A 24,794-nucleotide genomic window follows, 5' to 3' on the forward strand; every position below is an offset into this window, starting at 1 on the left:
AGCAAGTAAACTTCTTGTAGTTCATCTTAATCTTACAATTTATTTTGTCTGCTGACAAACAAAACTATCTATACTGGGAGCATGTAATAACTATTTTCCTATGCTTTCATGTTTTTCAAACAAACACCAGAGAGAAGAAAAGGCTACAGACTAAGAACGCTCAAGTTCTCTCTTTTCAGACCTGCTCTTAAAGATAGTAAAGAAACACAGTAATCAAGTTAATATAGTAAGCCAGCACTCAAATTCTTGCATACACCCAAGCTTCAATGCATGGCTACCTACTATTTTCCACAGATGAAAAAAGAGGTAACCACACCCTTTTAAATTATAGGGGGGAAAAAAGATATTACACCTCTATGACAACATTTATATAGCTGTACATTCATTCTTAGTTCAAATTCTAACGCCTGTGTTTTAAGGAAACATAGGAACTACTTGAAAAGATTAAAGTCAAACACTGCAAGTCAAAAACTCCTATGTTTGTTCCATGGTAGATATAACAATTCATAATAAAAAGAACACAAAAATAGTCTTAAATGAGACGAAAATCCATACATTTTACTGTTATGCTGGATTTCAGCCAAACATGAACTGGCAGCAGCGTAAATGAAAGAATACGAGTTCAATGATCTTGCTAAGATGCATCCTGCTGTAGTGACTGATCACCTGCACTCACAGCTTGCAAAATTCCCTCTCTCAGTCAATTTTAAATATGCTACATTCAAAAATGTGAGTTTACAGATATTAGCACTGCATTAATTTATAGTTGAGAATTCATTTACATTTTACATTCTTAAGCATTGGCTTGATTTGGTTTGTATATTTACTTTGAAGAAAAAGAAAATCAGATTTTCATTCACGTAGCAATACTATTTAAAAGTAAAAATGATCCCCTGCTGCTGCTTTTATTAGCTTTGATTAGAATCCAGTTTCTAACTTATGGTTGTCCTTGTAGGCTAAAAGATTGTTTTGAAATAAGTCGTCTCAGTATCACCTCCATCACCTTCCAATGCTATTGCTTCATCATTAAAACAAACTTGGGCCACCATAGAAAAGATATTCAGACACCAGCAAGGAATCAAATACAAAAGCTGCCAAGAGGTTCATTTTAGTCAACTCAGCAACTCCTAATGGAGAAACTTAACAAAATGTAGAGATTCTGTTCATGCTTATCTCTATTAAATTTATTTCTTTTGTGCTTCATATTGTGCCTCAAATATTCTCAGGTGAGAAGGGTGAAAACCGACATGACTCCTGATTTACAACTGATATTTTGAAACAAAAAAATAGCTATACATTCAGATGAAATTATAGACCTGATGGTGCATAGCAGTTTTTATCATGAGCTCTCCTTGTCACGTAACTGTTTGTCTGTCCTTCACCCAAAGTAATATCAGTTCCCTTAACCCCCTTTAACTGCTCAAAAATGCTCTTATATTCTTTTTCAAGAACATTCCATTACTAGGACAGATCCACTTCAATTCTGCATCTACTTATTGAGGAGATACAGCCTGAGAGTCTGACTGGTTGATCTGCAGTCACCTCAGTTTAACTCAGCCTTTCCTTCCAGTTTCAACTAAAGCAAAACATCACAGAGGTACTTCCTAGAAGAGCCATTCATAAGTGCTATTAACATAATCTATCATCATACATACTCAGTTTAAAATTAGAAGCTGAATACAACTTACTTGTCTCTTAATATTACACCTTCTATACAGGCACCAAACATCACTATACAGGAGAGATCTATTAATGAGACTGAAGGAAGATTACACGATAAATAATTATACACACAGAGAGCAGAAACATGATTAAATGAAGGTATCCATGACAATGAAGATGTGGGGGAATGTTGCTAAAAAACCTCTACTCTATTTAACTAAAACCACCAATTGTATCTGTCGTGGTTTAGCAGTTCAGGCAGGCCACAAACCTAATGATAATATTCCTCTCTATACCCCCACAAAAAAGGGAAGATAAAAGGGGAATAAAGACTGGACACCTTAAGTTGGAAACTTAAAAAATTGGATACAGATTGTACTTACACAAGGGAAAGGTAATAACAAAGTGTAAGGTAACAAAGAATACAAATATATACAAATATATATTTATACAACCCCACAGCTTGTGGCAAGCTTGCGGGAAGGTGAGAGGAAAAAGAGGGAGGAGCTGCTGGCTTTCTGATCTTTTATATTATAAAGTATGGCAGGAAATGGGAGGGAATAGATCCCTCCCTCTCAGAGTCTGAAAAGCCCTCCCTTCTTCAGTTCCTCCTGTTCAAACAGTGACAGCATCTTAGAATTTAAAGCACTGGTAGAATAGAGTATATCTACACATAAATACTTGGAGATATTGTAGTATTTATAAAAATATTTTTATTTTAGACTGATATAAACTATTTATTTTCAGGTAAAATTTCATTCATCTTATACTCAGGCAAACTTAGTGTCTTTTCAATGAAAAAACTATACTGTTACACCTACAGAATGGGCATTAGAAAAGAAAGATCACAGGATAAAGGATACAAATGAAAGACGTAGTTGCAATAGCCAAAATTGTTCCAGTAGGAATAGATTTCTGAGCATCTTTAAGATCTCCAGATCTGTTTGAACCTGCCATAATACCTTCAAAAGAAATCAAATTTACATGTCATAAAACCAGGAACACTAACTCCATATAAGCAACTGCTGGAACAAAACCATTTAATATTAAGCCTGATTTAACACATCTTTGCCAATGGAGCAGGCTACAGAAATGTATTCTAAACCTGCACAAATCCTCAATGTATTCCTCCCATTTTATTCAGAAATTCGTGTGTTAGCACCCACTGTTGATTAAAAAAAATATTTTTCAAATATAATTTCAGAATTGTTTGTAAAATGGGAAAATATACAGGAGCAGCAAAATGTTGGGAATGGATGTTATAAATTAAGGGGATTTAGCAATTTTAGCTAGTGTGACCAAATGCACTTTCTTTTAAATGGACCATACATCGTCATATATGCACGAAAGTCAATACACTAACTAATAAAAATACAGAAACAAAAAGGAGCACACAGGAAATACAAGAATTGTTAGGAATCACATGTACATATCCCTGTTTGAATCTAACAAAAGTTTTTTTCTAGCACATAGAGTGACAGAAGGAAAAAATCATACAGTAACTGACTAATGTTGCCATGTTTCCTAGAACTGCCTTGTCCACTGTTGGAGGCAAAAACATAGAAACTAATGTCAAGACATTCCAGTGTGAAAGGACTGTAAAACTTCATGGAATGAAACTCTAACCACAGGCCCAGTTATAATGAGATGCTGATAAAAGAGCCTGAAGCAGAGAAATGGAAGCAGTGAGGCAGAATATGTCTGCCTGGTATTCAACTAGCAAACACTAGCCAAGTCCTGTTTTACTACTTGATACTCCAATTGCTAAAGCTGAGACTTCTGAAGAAAACCCCCTCTGGTATTTCAGTCAAATATGGTCTAAAGGAAAAGACATACAACTAATCTAACATTTAAGGTTGTCAAAAAAGTCTCTACTAGTTACAGCTGCAAAAAAAATATTGGACATTTAAACACAGGCACTACATGGCTTGAATACCTGAAGCAATAATCTTAACACTCAACTATTCTCTCATGCATTTGAATATTAAAATATTATAAAGGTATGCATCCTACTTCGAATAAGCATTTAGTAAGACACAGACCTTTTGTTTTCTTTCCAGATGTAGAGAACAGCACTTAAACTGACTTATGTCTTATAATGCAGTAAAGTAACCAGAGATCAGCTTTGTTTCTCTAGCACCACAAAGTTTTAGGTACATAAAACTTGAACACACAGACTAGCAATATCATGTGTCATAAATGAACATTCAAACACAAAAAAATTACATTTTTTCAGATATAGTAAACATCCTTATTTAGAAAAAATAGTTCTATCTACCTGTCACTGATGGGAAATAAATCCCTACCAGCATCGTGAAGTAGGTCATGATATCTGTAAAGACATAAGGGAATCCACCCAGTTTTGTCTCTTCTGGTCCAGGAACTGATGGCTGATTTTTTTTCTCAACTATTGATCCTTTTTCTGAATAAGTACTCCACAGATTATCTACAAGCAGAAAAAACCCCATGAGTCACTGTCATCTTCATCTCTGTTTCAAGACATTAAGCAGTGAGAATGCAATAACCTTAGGAACCAGATGTTTTTCCTTACCCCGAAATCATGAAGTTTCCCTGCATTTCCTTATAAAGCCAAGAATTCAGCAATAATATGTTAAATACCAATAATAACTCGTAGACACTTCCAAGTGCATGTCAGTAGAAATGCAGTACTGTAGGGGATGCATCATGCAAGATTTTCTCTTCCATTACAGCAAGACTTAGTAACAGAATTAAATTCTAATAGAGAATGTCTACTTACGTTCACAGACATATGGATGTATTATTAGGATGTATTGAGATAAAATAAGTAAGCTGCTATATATATAGACTGTTCAGGCAATCGTAGCATACAGTCATATCTTTTGTCTTTATCTGAGTAGCAGCTAAAAAAGAAATGTTTCTTAGCAGTAGCCTTCAGTTACTTTCTTGAGACCTGTTGTACAGAATAACCCTGGAGTTCATAGTGAAGGTGTTCCACATGCTAAAAATGTAGAGTAACCAGACTTCAGAAGACAGCTGACAAGCAAATAAAAATGAAGATAAGAACAGTGAAATGTGGCTAAAATTCCCCAACAAACTAAGGATCCTTGTTTCATGAAAACGGATAGCTCAAAGAACCAGAAGCTTTAGAGAGCTTACAAGATGGTGTGAACATCCAACGCTAATTCTTATTTTAAAATGAGAAGAGTTGTCCAGTCACATGTGAAGAAACAATGTAGGTAGACTCCCTCCCTGATAAAGAGCCAAAGGATTTTACATCACAGAAATAAGAAATTCCCCTGGACTGTCAAGATGATGAAACCAATGATCAGTTTTTAGCTGTCTAGTAGAATAGAGTACTGTATTCTAAGGCTTTGCAATAGCAAAAGGTTACCTCGAGCATAACAGGAGATAAACTGTGAAACTCTTGTGAGTGGCCAAAGATAGGGTACTTGTATTCAGATTTGTAACAGAAATCTCAAAATTGGTAAGCATATATGGAAACATGCATGAAAAATTTAAGAGCTGAGCCAAGATTAAAAAGAAAGAATAAATTGCTACAGAATGCTATGCGTGTTAGTTCATTCAAATGAGAAAGAATTAAAAACTTACATAAAGGTAAGACTGAAGCCAAGTAATGAGAAGCTTGGGACAAGAAATAAGTGGACTGTAAATTTCAGGAATTTTAGCACATATTTAAGGAGTGACATGAAACAAGACCAGATCTCCAAATCAGCCCTATGGATCATAAAAAGGCAGTCCAAAAATCAGTTTGTCATTGCCAATCAAAAGTACTTAATGAGGATGCAAGAGTCTGTGTCCTTTATTCAGTGTGCCACAGATGTGGCAAGGGCCTTAGCACTCCATTGTATACAACTATTTGTGGTAGTGTGCATGCCAGCATGAGTGGGTAAAATCAGCCTAACAGGTTCTGTAAAATAGAAATCAAATAGAAACCATTTTCCCCTGTGATTAGACATCACACAGAGCCTTGTTACACTACTATCTTGTTAATTTTACCAAAAGTGATAACCCAAGTGCATTTAAAAGTTAGGATGATGAAAAATCAACACTTTTTCAGAAAAGTCTAGGTATTTGCAGTTTCCATTCAAGGATCATTCATGGGTTGCTGAAGCTCCTCCGGGAACATCTAGGCACACATAAACAAGTTCTGGCACAACGTAGCTAACCCAACATTTTACCACTAAGTAGCACCATGTTGATGAAAGCTATTTCCAGAATTACTTCATTATTGTTAGGGCCACATTCATGGGTATGTTTGGTCAGCTACTTGCAGAATGATTTAATACCATTAGGACAACATTTGTGGGACGTGTATAAGAAATGGATGCTTACTGTATACAAGTGCCCAGTAAATGGTGTGAGGACTGTGTACATGCTTCCTGAGCATTCCCAGTCACAACTCAAGAAAATCACAGGTGCTAGTCTGCAGCTACAAAGTCTTCACACAAAGCAGAACATATGCCACCACGGGAGGAAAAACCTCCTTGATAAAGGAGGGAGGGGAAGGGACCTTAGATTTAATCTACTCCAACCTCCCTGCCATGGGCAAGGATGCCTCTCATCTTGACAAGGTAGCTCAAAGCCTCATCCAACTGAACAATTCCACAAGGGGAATTCCACAACTTCTCTGGGCAACCTGTTCCAGAGTCTCTCTCATACTAAAGAACTTCTTCCTAATATCCAGTCTAAACTTACTCTCCTTCAGTTCAATCCATTTTTCCTTGTCCTATCACTGGACACTCTTATGTCTCTCTCCAGCCTTCCTGTAGGTTCCCTTCAGATATTAGAAAGCAGCTGTAAGGTCCCCCTGGAATCTTCTCTTCTATAGTCTGAACCATCCCAGCTCCTTCAGCCTCACCTCGTAGCAGAGGTGCTCCAGCCCCTGGATCATCTTTTTGGCCCTCCTCTGGATTTGTTCCAACAGATCTATGTCCTTCTTATGGTGGGGACACCAGAATCAGATGCAGTAAAAAGATCTTTGCCAGTCAAGTTCATGCTTACAGTAGGTATCAGAATGCATGCTCACACTCAACACACAGGACAAGACAATCTACTTTAAATTTAGTTTTAGCATTAAGTGACATGAGAATAGTAGCATTTTATACAGTAGTGCTAGTTAAAAGAAATGTTAATCAGAGAACGGAACCAGAGCACATTTTTTAAAAAGTAGGAAAATCAGCCTGAATCTTCCCAGAATACTGAAAGATTGGAGGTGCTGTGTGTTTATGTATCTAAGGTAACATGACAAACATAAGGCCAGCTTTTTAAGAGATGAGGAAACTAAAGGCTCACAAGTAGCATCTGCACGTGAACAGTAAATAGCAACAACAGCAGTGGGTAGAAGCAGTAGGCATTATAGTATAGTAGCATAGGCACCATCTTTGAGTTCTGACAAAACTGACATATTTACAGTCTTTTCTTGAGTTATAAAGAACTAGAGAAGTGTCAGCACAGCTTTTCTAAAAGAAGGTTCTCAGAAGTATCCAGGTACCTCAACAGAAACATAGGTGAAGACAATCTACTTAGTTCAAATCCACATGGATTTATTATATAATTTAGAATTATTCCTCACCCAAAGAATGTGGAATGATGAGATGAACGGTGGGATGAAAGAAAAACTCACATGGATTTTAAAAATTGTTCTAAGATAGAAAAGAGTGGTTAATACTTAATGTAAATACAGTTTTACAATGCAGGAAAGCTACCATTAAGCTCCCACAAGGATTGGTAGCAGGTTGCAACCAGTGCTTTCCAGTACACTCAAACAGCCAGGAAAAAGGAGCTAGTAGCAAGATGAGAAAGCTTATGGATAGGTACTTAGCGATTCAAAGATCTAGAAGCAAAGACAACTGAAAAAAACCTACAGAAAAACCACATCAGATTCAGTGACTGAACAAATGTAACTGATTAAATTGCACAGGTAGGCATCAAGCAGCAAACACCAGAAAGTGTGTTCCTTGTGCTCAGGTTTCAACAGTGGTTGGTGGAGATGTTAGCAGGAAGGGACAGTAGAACAGTGAAATGCACTTCTATAAAGCAGTGCTTGTTCAAAGAAATGTTAATCAGTGAACAGAATGAAAACACATTTTTCCAGGAAAAGAAAAATTAGTACTTGGCCTGAAACCTCCAAAAGCAGAACAAACAGTTTAAAGCCAACTCTGTAGCAAAAAATTAGAAGAAACAGCTGCCTTTTGAGCTAGGGCATGAAATATAAAAGCATTCAGGAAAAGTTGTAGATATGTATGTGGTAGATTATAAAATGCATATAACAAACCCTAAGTCTTGTTTCTTGTAACAAAAATTTCAATCAAAGAGAATTTCATTTTTAATTGAGGAAACTGAGTGATGTTTTTAAACATACAAATTTAGCTTCAGAGAAGCCTACGCTTCATTTAGTATCTGTTTATATATTTGTACACTTTATCTGGTATTTTAAAACTGAATTATTATTGCAGAAGTGATTGTCTAGTAGAGTTGCATATTTATATAAATCCAACCTCATTTTAACAGGAAGCAGGGGAGAGGTATCAGAATAACCATTTTGCTCTCAGAAATATTCTTTGTATACAGCTCAATACATTACATCTTCAAAATGAATTTTATGACACTTGGAATCCCAAGCTGCCACAACTGAACAGGAATGTGAACAGAAGAAAATCTCTACACTTTGTGGAACATCTCCCAGACTGGGAGCTAGGAAGACTGCTTTTCTTCAAACTCATTGCTAACTAACCAGTATCATATTGGACAAGCCACAGGACTTTATTCCTCAATGCACCACCTGTACATTGGAAGTAAATTCTCACTCAGGAGACTATGAGAATGTATCAATGAGCAGCTTACTGAAATCAGTATATTTAGCATACAAAGGAGCTAAACACTTTTTTAAAGATTAGATGAAACAAGCACTTTTTTTGTTTTGTTTTTAAACAGTCGCTTTTGAAAGATTGCCTAGAAAAATTCAATGATCCATCAATTAAAGTATTTCATACTAAGCTTCTAAAACCTCATGGAAATGTTAAGGAAGAAACAGGCTCCAGGACAGCAATCTTTCACACATGTCCAAAAACGTTTGAATTACAGTGCTTTCCAACTTACCAATTAGAACTCCACTCATTATTCCTGGGATCCCTTGAATTTCTGTTACATTATTGAGACTGAAGTAGTCATCACATGTAGCATTAAGCAAGGAACTATCACAGAATAGTTGCCACAAAGCTGTAGTCTTCGTTTCATTATTGCTTTCAATAAATTTGGCACAAACATCAAAGCTGCGTTTTGACAATGTACGGTTTCCAAGGAGACAGATACTACAAACAAATAAAAAGAGTGAACCTTCAGTATAGTTTTGTGCATTAAACCTTTTGTTTTGTCCATTAGATTTTTTTAGAAACCTGTTACTTATAGTACATACCTTATGTACTATGCTACATCTACTTAAACAGTTATTAGACTCTGCATGTAAAACAATTATTGATAATCTTTAAAACACCAACCACATTTCTGCTTTAAGGCACTAATAGCAATTCTGATTTTTGATTTGTTCTTTGGAAAATACAATCAACTCAAGCAATATGGCCACAAATTATCAGAGGCAATGATTCATTCAGTCCTCCAAGAAATAAGTGAAATTAGGTAGTATTTAATATCACAAAGAGCCTGACCAAGAAAACAGAAAAGAAAGATTAAGCAAGTATGCCCCTTTCAGACTGGGGTAAGAGTGGCTGAGGAGCAGCCCAGCAGAGAGGGACCTGGCACACCCAGTTGAACATGAGCTGTCAGTGTGCTCAGGTGGCCCAGAAGGCCAGTGGCATCCTGGCTTTTATTAGGAATAGCATGGCCAGGAGGACTAGGGATGCCTTCAGTTCTGGGCCTCTCATTTCAAGAAGCATACTGAGGTGCTGAAGCAGATCCAGAAGAGAGCAACAAGGCCGGAGAAAGGACTAGGGGAAAAGCCTTATAAAGAGAGGCTGAGGGAGCTGGGGTTGTTTAGCCTGAAGAGGAGACCATGTGGGGGGGCACCTTATCACTGCCACAGCTGCCTGAAGGGAGGCTGCAGTCAGGGGGGCGTCGGGCTCTTCTCCCAGGCAGCGAGTGACAGGAGGAGAGGGCATGGCCTGAAACTGTGCCAGGGGAGGTTTAGGCTGGATATCAGGAAGCACTTCCACACAAAGAGGGTGATCAGACATTGGAATGGACTGCCCAGGGAAGTGGTGGAGTCACCATTCCTGGAGGTGTTTAAGGAGAGGCTGGATGTGGCACTCATTACCACAGTCTGGCTGATGTGGTTGTGTTAGGTCATAGGCTGGACTTGGTGATCTCAGAGGTCTTTCCCAGCCCCAATAATTCTGTGATTCTGTGATACTTGCAAACAAGCATTCAAATCCAAAAGGTAGGAAATAATCCAGAAGGGTTGAACAGCACAATTTAAACACATTAACGGAAGTACAAATTGACGAATCACATAGCAGGAAGTAATTAAAGCACTCAGAAATTAAAGAAAATTAGAAAACTCGGAACAATTTGTGAAAAGCAAATTCCTAACAGCAAAGAACATTAAGGATCTAGGAACATTTCTTTGCTAAGCTACACAAAAAATGTTCAGAATCTATCTTGCTTAAAAATGGAATTATACATGATACCTAGGAATAAGAAAGAAGAAACATCAAACAAAACATTTGTGTTAGGTGCATAAGTCTAAGAACACTTAGTACACATCTAAAGGAGCTCAGTTAAGAAGCTGATTACAAACATACTGAGAAGACGCTGAGTAAAAACATACCATTAAAAGCAAGTATATTAAGCCAAGCAGAGTATTGACCTAGTGCAATATCCTGCTTCTGAGCCCAATTAAATATTAGATGCCTTAAAGAGTACAGGACACCAGCAAAGCTTTAGGGTACAGCATCACATGGAAGTTGAGCAGATTTAACAGAAAGCTGCATTTCTCTTTTTAATTGCTATTGATTTGGTGGCCCTATAAAAGCAGCAGTGTGGGCTGATTCCACCCATGGAAACTTCTTCCAGTTTGATTCAACTGGCAGATCATGAGTTCAACTATTTTACCATCTATATAATGGCAGAACCTAACAAAGGTTTGTGGTGTTAACCAAACTAACCAGCTAAGGAGAAGTTGGCCTGGTGACCGGCTAACCAGCAGATCAGCTTTACCATAACACAAAACCACAATTGAGTTTCTCACTTTAAGACAGACTGGCTTATGTGAATATTTATAGGAAAATAACTTCACCCTCAAAATGAATAAACAAACAATAAAACACAGTAACAGCACAGATAAGGTTACCAGGAACTTGGTAATATGTCTTACATACCCAGATAAACCCTCTTTTACCCATGTAGGTGAATAGAAGATTAAAGTATTTTCCTACTGGAAGCTACAGTTCTTTAGAAATTCAAGTTTTCTTCAGAAAAATATAAATTTATAAACACACTTTTAAAAAAATAAGACTAAACATCATTTTACAGTACAGCCCAGAAACACTGTTTTAATGCTCAATTTGTACTGCACTTCAAAATACTCTGGAATCCATAACAATTATTCAGCAAAGGGTAAATTCAGTCTGGTCTAACACATGGCAGTTCATAGCAGAAGTTGCTAAACTATTCTACTAATGATTTTTACTCTCCAAGCAGAAAAAGATGGAAAAAAAAAAAAATCAACTCACATACTGATAACTGGACCAAAGATATAATTCTTAGTGAACTAAGGCAGGTACAAGCTGAAAATGTTGAGAAGCCATATGGCATGCATGAAAATGATAGGATTTGATTTCATTACAAGGTGGTAGAAAGCCTTTACAAACAAGGTAATTTAATACTGAAGCGTCTCCATGTTAAGTAGAAAGAAAAGGAAGCTTCAAAAATTTCTTCATTTAAAGACAGTTTGAAAGGATGTTTCTTTTATAACTTACGGTTCATAGCTAAAATGTTTTCTCTAAGTTTCTAATTTAATCTATGGATTACAAGTTTACATGTTTAGATAACGCAACTATATTTACTGCAAGTGAAAAATATCTTCCTGTTTTTTAAGTGGGGCTGGGAAGATGGCCAGTAACATTAAGCACCAAAGAACACATTCCATGTCTTATGAACAATTAAGGATTCAGACAGTCAGCTCAGAATGAGCACATAATTGCTTAACACCCACAACACCTATAATTGAAGCCAATGTGTTTGTATTGTGAAGTTTATCCTAAAACATGAAATGGTAACAGTAGTTACTCCCTCTCTCTACCTTTATTTTCCTAAATGACTCACACTAAAGATATTGCACTTACGGGAAGTCGGGCGGGTCAAAAGCAGTCTTAATAACTCCAGCATATATGGCAATGATGGAAAGAATCACACAGGCAAGGAAGACCAGTGCAAGTTTGTTGACATACTTTACTCCCACAAAAACGACTATGGCCATCAGAATGATGATACATGTTCCATAAACTCTCATGTTGTTCAGCATAGCCTCTGTTTCCCCATCGACCTCCTCTGCTTTAAATATAGCAGCACTTGGAGAAATGTAGGTCTGCAAGAGATACAGCAAACTATCATACAAGTAATTACATTTTATTAAGAAATCACTTCACTTAAAAATCTACACTGCTACAATACTAGTTTTATTCTTTCACAACCCAGACCCATCAGCTGATATGGGTATTTAGAAAATTTAACAGTAAAACTAATGGAGAGATGGGGACGAAGAAAAGTTTTGAGAATGAAGTACTGCTTTTGATCCAGCTTCCTCTCTCTCTTTTTAGAGTTTCCACTCCTCAAATTCATGTTTCTGCTACAGCATTAAGGATCTGAGTAGAGGGGGGCTATTAGTAACAATTTAAATAAATAAATAAATACATCAGCTCAAAGACTCACCTGGAACCATATATATCTTAAGGTTCATCTGAAGCATTTGCTAATCAATAACTCCATTAACCCCAAACAGAATAAGAAGAATCAAACAAAAGCATGATAAAAACCTGAGTGCTTTCAGTACTATAGTCTCTATAGTGCATTTAGTAAAATTCAAAGGTGGCTTAAACATTGTACCTCGAAAAATGTTTTACAGTGAGTATAATTTTTAATATGAAGTTGCAAAGGCACAATTTAAGACTACTGCAATGAAGCACAGACTTGTGCTAAACAGGCAATTTAAACTACTGTAAATTCAAACAGGATTCTCTTCCATATTTCAGTCTTACATAATTTTGTTCTCAGTTCTACCTGAAAAGAAGTTGGAAACAGAGTTTATAGGAATTATACTCACAAACGCAAATCAAAAGAAACTCTGACTCACAGTACAAAGCTATTTGTGTACTGCACTACGTGATAAAGATACCTTTATTCCTTCTTCTAACACCTTTACAAAAAACTTTCTGCTTGGCTATTAGAGAAGTATTGGGTCTTGAGGCAAGGCCACCCCTACAAAACAACAGCTAAACTGACAATCCTTAAATAATGTAACTTCTAAAAGGCAGGAAGAAACTTCAAGTACGAGGCTATCCTGGCAAGTTTAGATTCAAAATCCAAACCCAGACACATGCAATTCTTTATAAGAATTTTCTTTAAATTAAATTGATTTTAAATAAATTTAAATCTAGTAAACTTACTAGCATGCTAGAAAAAATGAAAATTGTCACGCCACCATGAAAGGCAACAGAAATAGCAAAATGAAAAACTGATTTCAAATAGCATATTTACATATCATTATTAGAAAATCCAGTCTTCCAATGTCATGTTGCAGAAGTACCAGGCTATGTATGGCGGAACTCCAGGCAAATTTTTCTTGTGTACTTTGGTGCCCTGAAATTCACAGCCTTTGCTAGGGAAAGCCACAGGCAGACAGATGACTGACTGATTTCTGCCCCTCCAAATAATCCATATTCCAATGGATTGTGGACTTACACCGTACTTACCAACAGAAATGTAAAGCCACCTAGGTGTGTTGACTGCTTACTATAAACTAGTTGCCAGATTTAAAAATCTAGCAATGTCTTTAAAAATGTAAAATCAATACAGTTTTCCTTGCAACTCCACAGGTGTGCAGTAGCACAAGCACAATTTATGAGACATTTGGTGTTCATAACATGATACAAAAAGGTGACAACCTATATATTTCACCTAGTACCAATCAGTTAAAGTCAGTAACCAAATTCTGTCTGGTTCCTATTTTAAGCAGAACAAACTTACAAACAGCCTTTAATTTATTTTTGCATTGCTGGTCACAATTTTCCAAACTTTCTCAAAGTTACAAGTAGAATAAATACTGACATACTGAAAATAAAGTATGAAAACATCAAAAACCACCAAACATTTAGGCCAAACGCATTCATCAGCAATCTCCTAAAACAGCCCAAATACATTTACTCTTAAGAGAAATGAGTACTTACCAATAAAATTTCAATGGTACCAAGAATGTACATTGCTCCTGCAAAGGTTGTACCCAAGTAGAAACACAGTCCCACTGCTCCACCAAACTCTGGCCCTAAAGATCTTGAAATCATGTAATAAGAGCCTCCAGCTGTGAATTTAACCAAAAAAAGACTCCAGCCCTTCAGATTAAGAACAGCAGCAGAGAACAAAAACTAGAATCATTCAATCAACAAAATCAACATAACTACCACCTGCATTTCTATTGCAATGTTCATAACAAAACTGTATTCAATGTCTTTAACAACTAAGCAATTAGAATATACACTTCAAAGTTAATATCCATGTGCAAAAAATAAGGGAAAAGAGGAAAAAATCCACAAGCTAAGGAATCTAAAATAAAATTAAGAAAAAGATAAACAGACATAAATAGTTGTGAATCAGTCTTTAGTTTCTAACCTCAAATACTGACAAACAATAAGCTTTTAGAGTATTTTCTTTCTGAGATAGGGACAAAATATCATTCGTCTAATATATATTTTTTTCTTTTCTGTCCATAAAACCATTACCATTTTCACAACAGGCATTTTTTTTCCAGTACTGTTTAAAAGTGTAATGGAGGGTTTGATTTTTCTTTCCCATACACATGCAACATCTTTCTTCAAGTCACAAGCCACCCATCTCACCTCTTCACCCTACCCCCATTTCCAAGTTTCATACTTCTTAGACTTCCCCACACCCCCTCATGGCACGCTCCTCTGTGGTTCCCTCACTATCTCCTTTTAAGTTCATTATGTTTATCCCCCTCCTAACAACTGAGAAAGAAAGAGGTGACAGGGAAAAAAAAAAGATGCTTCCTTTTAAGTAAACATACACTAGCCTTGTGTATAATCAGTCTGAAAATAAGAAATACACTTCTAATCAAAGGGCAGAGTCTGAAACAACTTTTAAATATGAACATACGAGAAACTGAAAAAAAAAATATGATGTGTTGCCAGTTATTTTTCTAAATACAGTTCAGTTGCATACAATGGCAAGACTTAAGATCCTGTTGATCTGGTCTCTAAACTCTAGCTTCCTACATATAGGAAGGTTCCTCCATAAATATTTCAGAAGAAAAGAAGCAGGGACTAACAAAAAAATAGTGATGGTAAAGACCTGTCTAGAGGAAGAACTGCCAGCCTCAAAGATTTCTGTGACAGACTGATGTTATTCAAAACCTTTAACAATAAATTTTGAAAAGATGAGAGGGAAAACAACAGAACATTTTAGTTACCGGGACACTATTAGAATAACTACATTTAATAATAAAATACACATATTTTATTTGACAGTTGGACTCCATTGACTCTATGATCTCAAAGATCCTTTCCAACCATGATGATTCTATAATCCTACTTGAAACATAATTTTCACTTCCATTTCGTATATGGTACTGTATCCATGAAATGCAATTATTCTACACCCTGCACAAGCTGTAGCATTTATTTTTGCCCAACACCTTCTGCATCAGTTCTGGAACCATTTCTAGGATGGAGAAGCTATGCAAATGAGGAATTATTTTAACTTCATTAGACCAACTATTCAGACTTCATAGCAATGTTTGAGTGCTGATGTTACCAATTAGTGTGTTAATAAACTGAAAAGGCTATAAGAGCTTCAAATGAATGCTTTAGCTGATTTTGCATCAGAAAAATAAGCTTAATTGAGGAACAAGGTTCATCTATTTATCCTTAAAGTTTAAGGACACAAGCATAACCTAGAGCACTTATAAAGAAAAAGATTTCTGCCACCACGCTGACTGTTATTCTTGCAGAAAACCTAACTAGCTCCAGTGTTTAGAAATTGAGTCTGTGCAAAGTCAGAAAAAAAAAAAAAAAAGCAGCCTTAGTTGTAAATTCATAAATACTTGCATAAAGCCAAGTCTCCATTAGTTCAAAATATAACATTTCATCTTTAACTTGAACAGAATTAGATGACTGATGACAAACATGGTACTGTTCATAATTCCCAGAAAGTCTAGTTAAAAGAATGCATCTCGTCTTAAAAACTCATGTATGAATCAGTTAAAACAAAATATGCACTTAACACAAAGCATTACTTCTGAGATCTCACACTACAGCGATTTCTTATCCCAGCTTTACAATTCCATCATTTGACTATTCACTGTTTAGGATAAAATTCTTCATTACCTGGAACTACACCATTTGTTGCTATTGCACTCATTGAAATTGCAGTTAACATAGTCTGTGGAAAGATGAAACAAAAGCAACTTAAAACACTGGAAGTTTTCTGAAGGACGTAGCAAGACAAAGGGAGCAAATGGAACTAGTGGGTTATTTTTTTTTATTAAGGTGTTGCAGCAATTAAAAGCCCTCATATCTTTGTTTAAGGGATATCCATGTAAATTAAGCACTGATTTTTTCAGCAGAAGATTCTGTTAATTAAGATGTTTGAGGCAGTTTTTAGAAGAACTGGATGAATACAGAAAACTAAATATACTTAAAATAAGATGTCCATTATTCCAATTAAACACGTGAAAACCTTAAGTGTCCTTGTTGCAACCATATCATCTATTAGCAGTCTCACACTCCAGAATATTAATTTTTGGACACAATGCTATAGATTGATTTGTAATTTGTATTTCAGTTGGTTCTGAAGTTGTGAAAACTAGAACTATTCAGATCTTGATGTAAATCATGAAGTATTTTATAAAAGCTGATACAATAAAATCCATATGATACTTCAAACAAAAGCTTATTGTGATCAGCCCAAAAGAAACTCTACAGAACTCCATAGAGGTGAGAATGACACTCGGGGCACACATGCCTATCACCTCCCATGTCTCTCCCATACTTAGCTATTATGGAGAAATGCTTTATACTACTCATACATTAGAAGGCAGCTGTACTCTTGTAACAGAAGATTTGGCCAATAGTGAAGAAAAAAGTTTAACTTACACAAGCACAACACATGAACACGATGATGAAAGACTCAAGAACTCCAGCTGTTCCCACAATCCATGTTAAACGTAGGAAAAGGATAACTCCCAAAATGTTTTGCAAGCAGGGCAGGTACACACCAATAAAAGTGCCCATACATGGGAGCTGGAAACAAAGACAGAACATTAATTCCTCTGCAGTAAACAATCTAAGTCCAGAAACACCTTCTTCAGTAAACACTTATCAGAACTGCTCCATGAAGAAATGCCAAATGAAACTGAATTCAGCTTTAAGGGTACAGCTTTGCAAATATTCATCAGCTATTCATGCAGAAAGATTCCTTAAAAGACAAAACCTCTACGTGAGAGCAAACGTTCTTGGTTCCATAGGAATAAGGATGAAATCTTGAAAAGATTGGGATGCCCTTTTTATCTGTTAGTTACAAAGCTTCACAAACATTCTTCTGAAACACTAGTTGAAGACTACCATTGAAGAGAAGTTGCTGCCATAACCAAAATACCAAAAAAACAGAAAAAGATGATTAATTTTTAATTTTTAAACACAGACAGAGGAGGTATTATGACAAGGCCAGAAGAAAGGGTAGAGTTGTTTACAATTTGTTTTTTGCAGAAATTGCAAAGCCTACCACAACACAGTATATGTGTTTGTCTTTTTTATTTTCTGATAATTATCATGGGTCAAGACACAAATAGAAGCATTCAGGCTTCATTAAGTTCTAGCTTCCAAACTTAAGAAGAAATCAGGCCTTGAAATATCCAGTTTGGAAGCAAGTTATATACATTAGGTTGCCAAATACAGAAGCTCTTAAATCAGAATTCAGGTTGTGAAAAAAAGATAAATAAATAAATAAGCAAGAACTGGTACTTCACAAGTTAACAACATTATGAAGAAAACCCTAAGATTCCAAGTATTTATAATGATCCGTGGAATGCCACTTAAGACCATAATTTTTATTCTTAGAGTCTTGGGGAATATCCATGTGCAACATCAATCCTACTATCTCATTTACAGCATTAAAAATGGTATTCTGTCAGGCTACTCAATCACTCAACCATCACTCAATTTCAGATATGTAACTGAAAAAAGATATATGCATTGAAATAATGTTTTCAGGCCTCCAGATGATGCTCAAAAGAGATTAACTGCAAGTGAGGACAGGGTGTTCATTTAGCTAGTCAGTTCTGAAGGACTAATACTGTCCTGCATTAACAAAAGACTCTGCACAGCAGCTGCATGGAGGATGAGATTACAATAAGCAAAGTGAAAGTTAATCAGGTGTTCTCATATTTCAAGCTGCATCTTCAAATGACAAGAAACAAACACAGAAAGAGTAAGACAAGCAAAAATAAACCACATACACAAACAAATGCAAGATAAGCAAAAAGCTAAAAGAAACAGCCAGACTTCATTCCTCACCTTGCCCATTGCCCTGGTACCAACTAGTCAAATCCTAATACTAGTCTAATACTAATGCAAACAGTTTTACTGCTAATACTTAGGTACCATACCATAAATCTCTATTCCAGTCAAATGAGGTCCAATTCTAACCTTACTTTCAAGTAGTTTTTCATGTCTGTCTCTGCTGCTATGCGATCATTTATTTTTATTTATTCTTACATGTTTCTCCTTCTTTATCCATAGCTCAACACACAAACTCTGTAGCAGCACCCTTTCTACACAAAGACAAGAGACTTCCAGTACTCTCCTTTTGCCAGAACCTATTCTAAATTCCTTAGCTTCATTCACCATGCTCAACCAGTTACCAGATCACCAGTTCCTTGCCTGTGAGTTTTTTTGTCATTCTGTTAGATCCAAGCTGTCTCCTCCTGAAAAGAGCTTCCTGCTCACAGAAGAAACAACATCTCAATGCAGACTCCAATTATTGCTCAAATTCCATTTCTACAGAGGCCTAGATAGGGAGTTTGGGTACCCAGTAGACAATCCCTGAATTCAGTTGCTGTCTTCTAGCAAGTGTGTTTAGGGATGTAACTAACAGAGCTTTTGCTTTCCTTCCTCCCCATGTCCTGATATATATGAGATCAAATATACAACAAAATGTTTCCCTGAAACGCGTTAAGTTTTAACAATACTTACTCCATCACACAAAAATGAGAGCTACTCATTACTGCTTGCAAAACTGCTATCATGTTAGCAGGAGTAAACACACTTATGTATTTAAGAGTGTGATCTGTTTGATTTCAGGTTTTCCTTAAATTTCATCTTCAGGCAAAAACCCAATCAATGAAAACATGTACTGTACACTCAGACAAAAGGTACAAACGTTCATACAAGCTGTAGCAGTTTAGGCCCTGCCTATAACAACCAAGTGTCTACTCACTCACCACATCTCCTCCTCGACTCCCACTGTGAAAATGCAGTTAAAAGTAGCTTAAAATGCAGCTGTTAAATGCAGCTGAAAATGCAGCTTAAAAGCGGACCAGGGAGGGTTCACTCACCAATTATGGTCACTGGGAAAACAGACTCAGCTTGGGGAAAAAATCAGTTTAATTTATCACCAAGCAAATCAGAGCAGGGCAAAGAAAAAACAAAACAAAGTCTTAAACACTTTACCCTACGCCTCCCACTTCTTCCCTAGACCAAATTACTTTGCTGCCAGTTTCTCTGCCTCCTATTCCCTCCAGAGTCACAGCAGGGAATGGGGAGCAGGATTTTATAGCCAGTTAATCACACATTGTTTTCTGACACTCCTTCCTCCACAGGGGAGGACTCCTCACAACCTTCCCCCACTTCAACACAGGGTCCTCCCAAGGGAGAGAGTCCTTCCCAAACCCCTCCAACACAAGTCCTTCCCACAAGATGTAGTCCTTCAGGAATACACTGCTCCAATACAGGCTGCCCAAAGAGTCACATCTTACTTCAGGAACAGTCAGCTCCCCTGGTATGGGGTCCTCCACAGCTGCAGCTCCACATCTGTCCCACTGTGGTCCTTCATGGGCTGCTCTTCCCACCCTGCTCTTCCATGGGCTGCAGAAGAAGAGCTGCAGTCTCACCAGAGGCTGCAGGAGAACCTCTGCAAGGGCACCTCCTCTCCCTCCTTCCTCACTGACCTAGGTATCTTAGCTCCAATATTGCCCTCACAGTATTACAAATCTCACTCCTGTTTTCAGACAGCCACATATTTTTAGGTTAAAAACGTGCCTCCTTGTGGCCAGCTTTGTGTCAATAACTTATTACCTTGACTTCCTTTCGCTTGCTTTCTTCATCTGCTTCATGTTCCACCACACCTTGAGTCAGATTAGTGTAGTTTGCCAGTTTATTGAGGAGAGATGACACCATGGGATTACTATCCATTTCTTCCTGTAGAGATTTTAAGAATATTGATTTTATTAAATAGTTGGGTTTTTTAAAGTCATGGTTATGATACTACTTCAGACACATACTCAACAGGTCATCCCTGCTTCATCCAAATACAAAAAATGTATATACAAAATACAAGTCAGCTTTCAACCAACAAAAACTCTACATCTTTCTAGAAATTTAACACTTACATGGCTATGCTGCAATATTTGTTTCACATTTTTACACTGTCTTACAATATGAAGCTTGTACAGCTGTAAAACAAGGGAAATCTAGAGAAGAGATGTTGTTCATTACAAAAATCTATTCCTATCACAATAGAGTTTTTAGGGGATCATACTGGTAGGCTTGAGTCATTAGAGCGTTTTTCTATTTCTAGCATCTTGCTTGTGTCTTGAGAGTAGCCCTAAATGATTCTCTTAAGCTCCAAGACACTTAAGGATCACTTTTAAACTACTGCTGCAGGCTTTTATTTTTATTTTAAACCATGCAGAGTAATTCTAAGTATGCCTTTACAAAAAATACAGGCATGCATGCATATTGCATGCAATATTACTTGACACAAAATTTAGCTAATCTTTCTTTAGCCAAACACCTGCTACAAAACAAAAACATGTTAAAACTAATAATAATAATAGTAATGCATATTACCAAAAAAGATTCACAGGTGCAAAGACTATGGTGATGAAGTCATTAGACACTGTAAGGGCATGATTTATAATCTTATATATGTGTAAATAACAATCACCATTATACAATTAGCTGAGGATTTAAATGTTAGCCACTATTCAAGACCAGTTGATGCTACTAGATCAGAACTGAAGTTAAACTTTAGTAAAGTACTATTCCATTGCAGAAGTGGCATTGAAATTTATCATATTACTTCTTTCTGTAAATTATTACAACCATTTAGTTATTTAAGCAGCTTTTAAACTTGCATTATAAGGTATGTTTATATTAGAAATAAGAAATAGCTATGGTATGCTCTAAACTAAATTGTAATTGGACAAAATAACTAAGTTATGGCCTATAAGTTTGTTTTACAGTTTTGATGTTTTAGAGAAGTCTGCATTTCCCTTCTTTAATCATCTTCTTAAAAACTGGACACTGCTTTGTTAAAACTACTGGATTTAACTTTAAGACGCTTTTTCTAAAAATATCTTGATCCTAGCCCAAAAAATTTTAAAGCAAGAAGGTTTATTTCATATCTTCATATAATGCATTCTAAAATTTAGTTATTATACAGATATACTAAAATGTAGAAGCTAAACATTAGTGATTTATTAAATCACTCAAATCCACTGAAACGGAACCAAACTACTGAAAAGTTTGAAAACTGATTCACACACATCCCCTAAATTTCAAGAGGAAGAAAACAGGGGTTTGTTTCCATTTTGCTACCAGTGCCTTAGTCGAAGGTGAAATATGGTTTTGGGGTGTATAACTTACCTCAAAGAGAGCCATATTCTTTCCTTCATACACGTTTCCTCTGTCCATCTTTGCACTGGTAATAAATGGACTACTTTCCCTGGCAATCCCATCCCCTGGTGGAAAAGTGCAACAATTAGAAACAAAAAGGGGAAAAAAGACAAAAGTATACCATAAAAGCAATAGTCAGAGAATGCTTTTTTATCTAGAATTGGTTCTGGATAAAGTGTAGAGGGCTGCCAACCCCTGTGTCTTTGTCCCAGACGTGGACTCAGCATCCACATTTAAGGACTTCAGCAGTCCAATCTTAAGTAAGATCAAAGCAATTACAGACTAGTCAGCATCATCTCCATCCCTGGAAAAATGATGGAGCAGCTTGTTCTGGAGGTCACCTCTCAGCATACGGAAGAGAAGGTTATCAGGAGTAGTCAGCATGGATTTACCAAGGGGAAATCATGCTTGAATCATCTAGTAGCCTTCTGTGATGTTGTAACTGAGTGGACAGGGAGAGAGCAGTGGGTGCAGTCTACCTTGACCTTAGCAAGGCTTTTGACACAGTCTCACATAACATCCTCATGAGTAAGCTCAGGAAATGTGGGATAGAAGAATGGACAGTGAGTTGGATTAGGAACTGGCTACACAGAAGAACCCAAAGCTCTTCAGCTTGGAGAAGAGGAAACTGAGGGGCAACCCCTCAGTGTTTTAATGTTTATAAATATGTAAAGGGAGAGCTGGGAGGATGGAGTCAGGCTCTTGTCAGTGATGACCAGTGACAGGACAAGGGGTAATGGATGCAAGTTGGAGCACAGGATTCAATCTCTTGAAGTCCCTTCCAACCCTTAACACTCTGATTTCTGTGATCTTTGTACAGTGCTCTGCCTCTCCACTATTAATTACTGTTATTTGTTACACACACTGATTTTTCCCCTCTTCCCTGCCCCAACATTCTGGTTTACTTGATAATAAAATTTCAAATAAAAAAAACCCCAACCTACTGTTTCATTAGTTTACCAACTTCTTCAAAAAAACCTCCAGTACTTGAAACAGGAATTTATGAAAAAAAAAAAAAAAAAAAAGTAAAAGTATTTATGTTGTAAATGTTGCAGGGACTCGTCCATGACATGCATCTCCCCTGACCTGCTCTTGAACACCTCAAAAGATACAGCATCATTTTCACTGCCTTCCAGACCATGCAATACAAAAGCTATTACCTGCCAATACTGTCACAACATGGACATTTCCAAGTAGTCCAAAGTCCCTGCCTATGCCACTTTACCTGTCTGTGCTTTTGCTCTTTTATTCAAGAACTACCTATGCTCTCTTCACAGCAGATTTAAGGAGGAACTGGAGAACAAACACTCTTTTCCCCCTGTTCTCCACTCAGCCTTCTCCAGGACATGTCTCCCCACGTGAAGTCTCAGAATAAAGCTCTTGCAATCACAATCACCAGCCTCAGCACAGAGTATCATCTTGACTGTAATAAAAACTGAAATATATTTCAGTCCTCCAACACATCCCTGATGGATTTCCTACCACTCTCCATAGCTCCCTTGTCCAATAGACTTTCTACAGTACCACTATACTTACTATTATCATGACACAGAAGCAGCATACTATCATAAAAACCTAAAAATATAAGGATTGCCCATTAGTGCTCTATAATTAATTCCACAGTCCAGAGAAAAACTGTTGATTAATTAATCTACAACTGCTGTGCTTACCCAATGTAGTTACTTCTATCTATCCTCCTGTCCTCCAGCTTTTATTTTCCCATTTCTCTACAGTGTTTAATTGGTCCTCCACTGCTTTAAGTACTAAAGCCTGACAAGATCCCCTGTAGTGAAATGAAGCAACCAGGTGCCATTAATTGCCAGGGAGTGAGCATGAGCTTGTGTCAAGCCCACCCGTGCCTGATTAGGGTGGGCCCGCACTGCGCATGTGCCCTAATTAGGCACAGGTGGGCTTGATACAAGCTCATGCTCACTCCCTGGTAATTAGTGGCACCTGGTTGCCTCATTTCACTACAGTCCCCCTCCTTCAACAATGCTTAATGCAAGGCCAACAGAAGACACTAAAGACAGAAGAATCTTCCTCATGGACCAGCACATTGAGCTGTTTGACACTGAATGGACATAACAGTTTGGCACAAGACTGTCTGAGAAATTGGCATTTATCATTTAATTGGCTCTATTGTACTTAAGAGAAAAAGGTTCAGTTAGCTTTTCCATAGACAACAAAAGGCAACTCTGTCCTCAAGCAAATGCATGCCAATTGCTCTCATCATCTTGCAAAATTGCACAAGCCCTCAAACATCTTAAGGCATTGCACTTTTCCCCAAGACCTTTGGAAAACTGGTTTTGTTTTCTTTTTTTAGCTCCATTCCTTAAAATTATTTATTTTTGTTAAAGATTTTACAAGGGATCTTTACAAGGCACACTCCTAAGTTCAAATTTAAAAAATAATTAATAATAATAATTTAAAAAAAAAAAAGGTTGGTTGATATTTGTCTTACTAAGTCCATGCTTCTATCAACTTTCTTGCCTACTGTCAGATGGTAGCCATACTTATTAGCAAAATATTAGTACTACACCTTGGGGGTATCTCCAGTCCTTTCAGAAAGGTCTTCAAAAAGTGAGCTTTTTTTTCTGTGTGTTCACACTTACATTGCTTGTGTTCATACAGGGTGCAATGTCACTATAGTTACTAGTACTGCAGCGGGCATCATCAGACTAATCAAAAGGGTAACCAAATGAATAATGTGAATCAGTATTCACAGTTCTGAGGTTAAAGAATCTAAGTTAGTCTTACTAGTTCTGAAGATAATCAGCATTTCAGCATTCTATGTTCAGTATTTTAAACTGTAGGTAGAGAGACAGGGAAGTCTTCCTTTGTTTACTGTATTTCTAAATAAAGTTACTTGGCTTTCCTCCAGAGCATAATGACTCTAACAAACAAGTCAATGCACCTAACAGACTTCAAAAAGGAAAACACAGAGCTTATGCTACCTATGCTTCAAATCCTTTTTCAATGTTTCAAACCAAT

General features: G+C 36.8%; 1 protein-coding gene across 2 annotated transcripts in view; it reads right to left on the reverse strand.

Annotated features, from left to right (window-relative positions):
• SLC12A7 (solute carrier family 12 member 7) overlaps nucleotides 1-24,794 on the reverse strand; it is a 64,157-nt gene that overhangs the window by 24,024 nt on the left and 15,339 nt on the right. For both annotated transcript variants that reach the window (XM_030445442.1, XM_030445443.1), the window contains exons 2-11: nucleotides 21,774-21,868; nucleotides 20,202-20,324; nucleotides 17,004-17,150; nucleotides 16,236-16,290; nucleotides 14,064-14,194; nucleotides 11,964-12,205; nucleotides 8,764-8,975; nucleotides 3,941-4,108; nucleotides 2,526-2,624; nucleotides 1,689-1,746 (exon numbers count right to left, since the gene is read on the reverse strand). In XM_030445442.1, the coding sequence (XP_030301302.1) occupies nucleotides 1,689-1,746; nucleotides 2,526-2,624; nucleotides 3,941-4,108; nucleotides 8,764-8,975; nucleotides 11,964-12,205; nucleotides 14,064-14,194; nucleotides 16,236-16,290; nucleotides 17,004-17,150; nucleotides 20,202-20,324; nucleotides 21,774-21,868 (1,330 nt within the window). The remainder of the gene's footprint in view (nucleotides 1-1,688; nucleotides 1,747-2,525; nucleotides 2,625-3,940; nucleotides 4,109-8,763; nucleotides 8,976-11,963; nucleotides 12,206-14,063; nucleotides 14,195-16,235; nucleotides 16,291-17,003; nucleotides 17,151-20,201; nucleotides 20,325-21,773; nucleotides 21,869-24,794) is intronic.

This window comes from Calypte anna, chromosome 2 (genome assembly GCF_003957555.1).
Source record: "Calypte anna isolate BGI_N300 chromosome 2, bCalAnn1_v1.p, whole genome shotgun sequence".
Classification (NCBI taxonomy): Eukaryota; Metazoa; Chordata; class Aves; order Apodiformes; family Trochilidae; genus Calypte; species Calypte anna.